This window comes from Orycteropus afer, unplaced genomic scaffold (assembly GCF_000298275.1).
Source record: "Orycteropus afer afer isolate SDZICR_OR568_19922 unplaced genomic scaffold, OryAfe1.0 scaffold00109, whole genome shotgun sequence".
NCBI classification, from domain to species: Eukaryota; Metazoa; Chordata; class Mammalia; order Tubulidentata; family Orycteropodidae; genus Orycteropus; species Orycteropus afer.
In genome coordinates, this window is record NW_006921696.1 from 2,818,153 (window position 1) to 2,826,834 (window position 8,682).

At 40.9% G+C, this 8,682-nt stretch overlaps 1 protein-coding gene across 1 annotated transcript in view; it reads left to right on the top strand.

Moving 5' to 3' along the window:
* VEPH1 (ventricular zone expressed PH domain containing 1) overlaps positions 1–8,682 on the top strand; it is a 407,512-nt gene that overhangs the window by 74,882 nt on the left and 323,948 nt on the right. Inside the window, exon 3 of the mRNA XM_007943547.2 lies at positions 1,651–1,825. Coding sequence (XP_007941738.1) covers positions 1,651–1,825 — 175 coding nt within the window. The remainder of the gene's footprint in view (positions 1–1,650; positions 1,826–8,682) is intronic.

The window sequence follows — 8,682 nt, forward strand, 5'->3', positions numbered from 1 at the left end:
CTTCAAGGCTCAGGGGTCCAGGATTATCTTCTGTGTCTGTGTTAATTGGTTCCCCTTTTCTTTGTTGAAGAGGGTCTGTGCAGTCTTTCTGCCTAGTCCACCATCTTGCTGGAACTCCCCCTTTTTATATGTAATAATATAACCAAAAGGCATCATTGAGTCTATTCCAGCTCAGAGTGACCTCCATTGGGTCTCCAAGGCTGTAAATCTTCACAGAAGCAAACTGCCTCATCTTTCTTTCATGGAGCAGCTAGTGGGTTCAAACCACTGACAATTTGGTTAGCAGCCAAATGTCTTAACCACTACACCACCACAGCTCCTTGTAATAAGATGATTTGAAGTCAATCCCCAAATACATTGTGCTCTGTGCATTTTTTACCCTCCAATCTCTCTAAGGGATGAGGTTGATGGTCAGAAGAGGTGAATATATACCCTTCAATTTTAAGAAAACAATTTATATTTTCAAAATATTATCCCTAATTAGGTAACTAGAGGCTGGATAACACTATTTTATATGTAAGGACATTTATGTTCAGTCAGTCACAAAGTAATTCAAGAAAAGAATTATTTTAGGATCCAGAATCCCTTTAGTTTTTAGTCTTACTTACATTTTTCTTAATTTCACTAGCTGAGACTTTCACTTTTAAAATACAACATGTTCAACATTCTGTTGGTTATTTTCTCAAGCACAGATCTGAAGGATTATTCCTTTCGTCGTGGGCCCCTCACTGCCCTGAAGGTCAATTCCAAGCTCCTTAGCAAGGCATGTCAAGCTGCAATAATGATGCCTCTATTTACCTCTCTAGTCCTTTCTCTCACCCCCAATTCTATTTCCCCAAATGTACAATACTCCAGCCATATAAAATAATTTACCATTTCACTAATGCATCAAGCTCTCTCTCACCTCTCTCTCTTCCTTCTTTTACTCCTTACCTTGCTACCACCTAGCTGTCTCTTGTTGTTGTTATGTGCCGTTGAGTTGGACCCGACTTGTGGTGACCCTCCTTGGGTTTCTGAGACAGTATCACTACGGAAGTAGATTGCCCAACCTTCCTTCAGAGGAGTGGCTGGTGGGTTTGAACCACCAGCCTTCTGGTTAGCAGTCGAGTGCCTTAGGCACTACACTACCAGAGCTCCTAGCCGTCTTTTACTCATCAATTATATCTCAGCTAAAATATCACCTCTTCCAGGAAGTCCTTCTTGACACACCCAAGACTGGATTATGTGCTCCTTCTTTACTCCCCTGGCAATTTTTTGCCTTTCAAGGCTCTCATCAGCCTAATTAAGACCAAAAGTTCCCAAATACAATGCAGAGACTACCAAAAACAAACCAAGCCCACTGATGTCAAATCAGTTCTAACTCGTTGTGACCATATAGGAGATAGGACAGAGTAGAACTGCTCAACAGGGCTGTAAATCTTTATGGAGCAGACTGCCACATCTCATTTGGAGCAGATGGTGGGTTCAAACTGCCAGCCTTTTGGTTAGCACCCAAGTGTTTTAACCACCATGTTACCAGGGAACCTTGCAAAGAGGACAGTCTGTGAGCTCACAGCTGTACTCTGGGAGCTTTTTTTTTTTTAATAAATGAATAAATGACAGACTAATGAGGCACTTATTATTTGTTGCTTTTTTAATATATTTTCTCAGAATTATAATCGGCCACCTGTGATGGCATTGGCCATCCCCATTGCAGTGAAATTCCTTCACAGAAGCAACAAGGAACTGTGCAGGAACATGTCTAACTACCTGTCCCTGGCTGCAATTACCAAGGCAGAACTCCTGGCTGATCACACAGAGGCTATAGTGAAGAGCATACTCCAAGGTACAGTGTGAAGGTTGAGTTTTGGGACATGTTATAGAAAATGTTTAAAAGCATTTATGGTTGGTGGTAAGCAAGACCTAGAGTAATGTGGTTGTTAGGTGCCATCAAGTTGGCTCCAACCCATAGAGACCCTCTCTCTGTACAACAGAACGAAACACTGCCCAGTTCTGTGCTATGCTCATAATCAATCATAGGGTTTTCAGTGACCAATTTTGCCCAAAGTGGATGGCCCCATCCTTCTTCTCAGTCTCTCTTAGTCTGGAATCACTGGTGAAACCTATCCACCATTGGTGACCCTGCTGGTATTTGAGATACCAAGGGCATAACTTCCAGCCTCACAGCAACACGCAAAGCACCACGGTATCACAAACTGACAGACAAGTGGTGGAGAGTAATGAGAACTACATTAAATTCTGTGCTTTACCACTAGTTGTCTTGTGAACATGGGTACAGTCACATGAACTGATGGAGCCTCTGTCTCTTCACCTAGCAGATGGATTATTTGAATTTACTGAGTTCTAAGTTTCCTTTCTGGGTGGTGTAAATACTTAACAGAGTCAGCTCTTATCCAAAAAGTTGGAGGTTTGAGTCCGTCCAGAGGCACTGTGGAAGAAAGCCCTGGTGATCTATTTCTGAAAGATCCACTAAAAAAAACCCTGTTGTTATGGAGTCTCCTCCAACTCATAGTGACTCTATAGGGCATGATAGAACTGTCCCATTAGGTTGTCAAGGCTGTATATCTTTATGAAAGCAAATTGCCCCATCTTTCTCTCAAAGAGTGATTCATAGGTTCAAACTTCTGACCTTTCAGTTAGTAGCCAAGTACTTGACCACTGTGCCGCTGTTGTTGTTGTTGTTGTTGTGTGCCATCGAGTCAGACCCGACTCATAGCGACCCCTCCTTGGGTTTCTGAGGCAGTATCACTACGGAAGTAGATTGCCCCATCTTCCTTCCAGGGAGTGGCTGGTGGGTTTGAACCGCCAGCCTTCTGGTTAGCAGTCAAGTGCCTTAGCCGCTATGCTACCAGAGCTCCTACTCTAGGGCTCCCCTTTGAAAAATCACAACTATTGAAATGGAGCATAGTTCTACTCTCACATACACGGGGTCACTATGAGTCAGAATCAACTTTATGGCAACTGGTCGGGAAAAAACAAAACTCCCTTCCAGCTCTACATTTCTCGATCCAGAAAACTGTGTTTTCCAAGCTTATAGGCATGTTGTCCAACTATTGACTGTGGAGAGCCTATCTGTATGTACAGAGTGGAGCAGGTTCCACTACTCTCAGTGTCAGATGGAAAACTTCTTTGCTTTCCAAAGGCAAGAAATCCCTTTTGTTAGCTAAGATACACCAGAAAACATGGCAAGATTTTTTAAACATGAACATAGCTTGGGACTGAATTACAAGTTTGGTAAATACTGCCATAAAAATTCAAATCAAGGTACCTCTGTTAATTGTCCCCACATTTGAATGAAAAAGAAGATCAAGTTAGCCACTCAGAATATTCTCCTTGTCTTGTATTTTTTTCTTTGGTTTTAGATCTAAAAGAAATCAAGTTTCTTGGATTTGGGATCAGAGAGCAATGTAAGGTATTATCCGATACGCACTCAAGTATCCGCAATCTTCAGTAACCCATAAGATGCATGAAGTCCATGAGTATCTTGGCCCACAGTTTGCTAACTCAGTCCCCAAACATGCTCAAAATGAGCATCAACCTCTGTAAAATGCCCCCAGACCAAATATTTCTTAGTGTCCCCAAGTAAGTTCCACATGTGTCCCACTCCAAAAATATCCAGACCAGTCCACAAGCCTTTGCTACTCTTCTCTCCCTACTTCCTGGCTCAGCCATGTAGAGGCCACCTCTCCTGCCCACCCTGAGCCCAGCAGGCTCTGTGACAGGGTAGAGGACAACTCCCGTCCCTCCCTTTGGGGTTACACTTGAGTAGAGAGGCCCTGTCTTAGTTACTTGGTGCTGCTATAGTAGACATACCACAAATGGGGGACTTTAACAAACAGAAATTTATTTTCTCACAATGTAAGAGGCTAGAATTCCTAACTCAGACTGCCAGCTCTGGGGAAGGATTTCTCTCTCTGTTGCCTCCGAATGAAGGTCCTGGTCTCTTCTGAGTTTCTGCTCCTGGACAATCTTCACGTGGCTTGGCGTCTCTCTTGCTCCATCTCTGCTTCTCTTATTGACTCATTTAATCTCTTTTATATCTCAAAAGAGATTGATTTAAAACACATCCTACACTAATCCTGTCTCATTAACATAACAAAGACTACTCCTTCCCAAATGCGATTATAACCACAGGCATAGAAGTTAGGATTTACAACACATATTTTGGGGGTAGGAGTAGAGGTTGGGGACATAATTCAATCCATAACAGCCCTACCTGGCAGGATTGCTTGGCTCCCAGAGTGTCACTGACTTTGTAGTAAAGTAGGTTTTTCAGTTTTACCTGAAGTCTGTTTTTACTGGGCTCAACAACACACCCACAATCTGAACTAACTACAAATTACTCCTCAAATTCTCAAAATGCCTACTGCCTGCCAAGGACTAAGGTTTTGTGCCTAAATTAAGCTAATTGTGCCAGATGTCTTTCCAAGGAGGGTTCTTAGTACCACAACCCCTGTATTTTTGGCCAGTTACCCCATAGTCCACCATACCTGCCCAGATGTGTCTGAATCCCAGACATACTCAGCAAAATTTACCTCTCAATTTGTCCTCCTCTCAAAAGATTTGTCATTAATAATACTACTCAGTATAATTCATATCTCATTTCTTTGGCTACAGGATTGAATTGCTAATTTCACCTTAAGTGATATTACATTTGCTAAATATCCAAAAAGTCAATTATGCTTTTTTTCACCACCTTGACCACATTTTTGGAACAGATTTCATGAGAATTAAAAACACTTACACATACCACATGCAAGCACACATCTTAAAAACATGGTAGTTAGACTTGCGAGTTAAGTGATTTATGAAAAATACATTTCAATTGTCTCTTCACAGCTGCCAAGAACTTGGCTCATCTATTTGTATTGTTTTGTTTTTTTCAAATGTTCTTCCAGTGACAAAGAAACCTCTTAAAACACAAAAAGCATTTCTGAAATAAACAAATGATTTAGTGTATTAAATCTGGCAGTATGAAAATTACCATAACATGAATGTAATTTGACTATAAAAGGCTAGGGCTGCATATTTCCAAATTTAAAATTTTAGCACTGATGGACTTGGAAAAGTCTATAATCACTCTAAGATGCCCCTCAAACTTTGAGCTACTAAGCAGAAGACAGTCTTGCCATCTCAGAGTAGTGAGTTTTCTGTGCTACAAATCTTTGTCTTACACTCCCTGCCAAACAACCTTATGAATCATTGAGATTTTTCATTACCCACAGTTTTTCTCCCCTTTCAGTCTTTTCTCCTTGACATATAGTATCCTAATCTCTGTTCTCCCATTTTCCCATCTCTACCAAAAACACTGACATAATACAGTTATTTGATGTGATGTGATCTGAATCTACTTCTGTAAAGATTTACTGCCTTGGAAACCCAACAAGGTTCACTATAAGTCAGAATCAACTTGATGACAGTGGGTTTGGTTTGTTTTTTGGTAAGTTTACAAGACTAGAATGATAACATCATAGAGCACTAGTTTGGGATATTAAACATGATTTAGTTCTGTCACCCATGCAATATTTGAATTCCCATTGTATGGTTATCCATTCAATAATAGCAACACTAATCCTAACATTAATAATAACTGTTGTGGGGTGGTTGTTGGGGGTGCTGTCAAGTCAATTTCCAACTAATAGTGCCCCAATGAAGGAAGCTTTGGTAGTGTAGTGGTTAAGGCATTTGGCTGCTAACCAAAAGGTCAGTGGTTTGAACCACCAGTCACTCCATGGAAGAAAGATTCCCAGCCTTGGAAACCCAGTGGTGGTTGCTATGAGTAAGAATCAACTAGATGGCAGTAAATTTGGTTTGATTTGGTTTGGTTTGGTGTGGTTTGACCACTCCCATATGACAGAGTAGAACTGCCTCATCATACTTTTGCTCTGCAGGAGTAAGAAGATCTGGCAATTGTCTCCTGGAATGATTGTAGCCTAGAAAAAGCTATGAGGCAGTTCTACTCTGTAAAAAAGACAGAGAAGGGTTTGCTTGGGAAAAGGAACTCACTTAGTAGGTTACCTGGATGTGGAGGGAAGAGGAGGGATTAATTTCGGGCTAGTTGGGGCCTACACGCTGACATGGGTAGGGGGAGGGATATATGGGAAGGATTTATGACTACCATGATAACATTAGGAAATGGGAAGACACCAAACTGTGCACATAACAGATAGACGACAGATGCTAATACCAACCAGTGTGTCCATAATACTGCATTGCCATTAACACCAAACACTAGGTTATACAGATAAACATATAGACACCTGAGATGATCAGACGGGGGTCAGTGAACAGAAGTATATTCTAGACCAAGGATAGATTCAACTGAGGCTAATCTTGTACAGACACCATCGATGCAAAATATCTGCAGTCCTTACAGAAAAAATAGAAGACAGACACAGAGTAATCCCTCATGACATCCCGACACTATGGGAGAGAGATCCAATAGATCTACTGCCCCAGGACCATAATACTGGGAGACACCAGACTCAATTGGCACAACAAAATACATAAAACCATTGCTCCTCATCCTACATTGGTGAGTAGCGACTGGGGTCTTAAAAGCTTTCAAGCAGCCATCTGAGATGCAGCTAACGGTCTCCTAGCGTTGGAAATGAAGAAGAATGCAAAAAAAAAAGGGGGGGCGGACATTTAGAAGCAATCAGCCCTAGGACATGATGGCCCTTGAGACCAGAAGAACTGGATGGTGCCCAGCTACCAATGCCAACCACTCAGGAAAGGATCAAATCTGGAGATCCTGGATAGAATGGGAGGGAAAACGTGGAACATAATCCAAAAACTCAATAATGACCGGAATTACTGGTCAGATGAAATCTGGCGAGACTCTCAATACTCTGGCCCTGGAATACATTCTGCACCTGGAATAAAATGCATCCCCAGGGGCAGGCTTTTAGCCCAATAGTTAACAAGATATACATGCAGACCACTCAACCCAGGAATGATGCACCCACATACTCTATGGTAATACATCCCTTAGAGCAATAGACCACAGGACACCAGAGGACCAACATTCAAATTGAGGAAATGCAGGACAAACAAGAGTGCATAAATATGAGGGGCACAGGTGGAGGGTTACAGGGTAGGGAGGTGAATAGACTGGGTTAGGGTTAGACATGGTGAATGGGAATGAAACTGAATGTATGCATTATGTTGAATATAAAACAAGTTCTTAAAATAAAATAAAAATAAAAACCATAGTTTTACCATATAACCCAGCAATGCCACTTCTAGCTGAAACTCAGAAACAGAGACTCAAACAGATACTTGTTTCTATGAGTTGAATTGTGTCCCCCAAAATATGTATCAACTTGGCTAGGCCATGATTCTCAGTATTGTGTAATTATCCTCCATTTTGCGAGCTGATATAATTATCCTATGTGTTGTAAATGCTAACCTCTATGATATTCATGAGGCATAATTAGAGGCAGTTATGTTAATAAGGCAGGACTCAGTCTACAGGATTAGGTTGTATTTTAAGTCAATCTTTTCTGAAATATAAAAGAGATTAAATAAGCAAGCAGAGATCAAGAGACCTGGCAAAAACCATGAAAGAAGGACTGGGAGTAGAAGGTATCCTTTGCATACCTGCGCTGAGTCCTCCTAGACCCAGGGAAAGATTGATGCCAAGACACACAGAGGTCTCTAAGGGACACTCAGCCCACAGATGTTGAGTGTAGTAGACAAGGACTTTACCTCAGAGCCAACAGAAAGAGAAAGCCTTTCCCTAGTACTGGTGCCCTAAATTTGTACTTCTAGCCTCCTAAACTCTGAGAAAATAAATTGCTGTTTGCTAAAGCCATCCACTTGTGGTATTTCTGTTGTAGTTGTCCTGGACAATTAAGGCACTTGTACACCAACTTCCATAACAATATTATTCACAATAGTCAAAAGGTGTAAACAACCCAAGTACCTATCAATAACTGAATAAACAAAATGTATATACAATGGGGTATTACTCAGCCACAAAGGGAAATGAAGTTCTAATACATGCTATGGCATAGATGTACCTTGAAAACATTATTCTAAGTAAAATAAGTCAGAAAGAAAAGGGCAAATATTGTATGATCCCCCTTACATGAAATTTGTAAAATAAACAAATGCCTAAAGGACAAAAGTTTATTAGTAGTTAACAATGGAAGGTGGGAGGAGGGATAGGGAGTTATTGCTTATTGGATACTTAGTTTCTGCTTAGGATGATGAAAAACTTTTGGAAATGGTGGTAATGGGTGTACTACATAGTGAATATAATTAATATCACTGAATTGTAGCTTAAATATGATTAATAAGGCAAATTTTTGTTATACATGCTTTACAACACTATTTTTTTTTAATGTTTTTTGTGAGTTGGGTGAAAGTTTACAGAGCAAATTCATTTTCCATACACCAGTGCATACACATTTTATTTCTGGGCATTGACTACCCACGATGTAACAGCTCTCTTCCCTTTGCCCTTCTTTCCAATGAATTTCTGCACCTTGAGCTATCTCCCTGTGCAAATATTGCCCTTCTGTTCTCCTGTAAGGTAGATAAGGACTGTATCTACTTGATGTAAATGTTCACCCTGTATGCCTGTCTATTATTTGGCTGGAAGCCATAGACTTGCATTCAATTCCAGACCTGAAGGGCAGCTAGGTGCCATAGTCTCAGTGGTTCCACCAGGCTCTA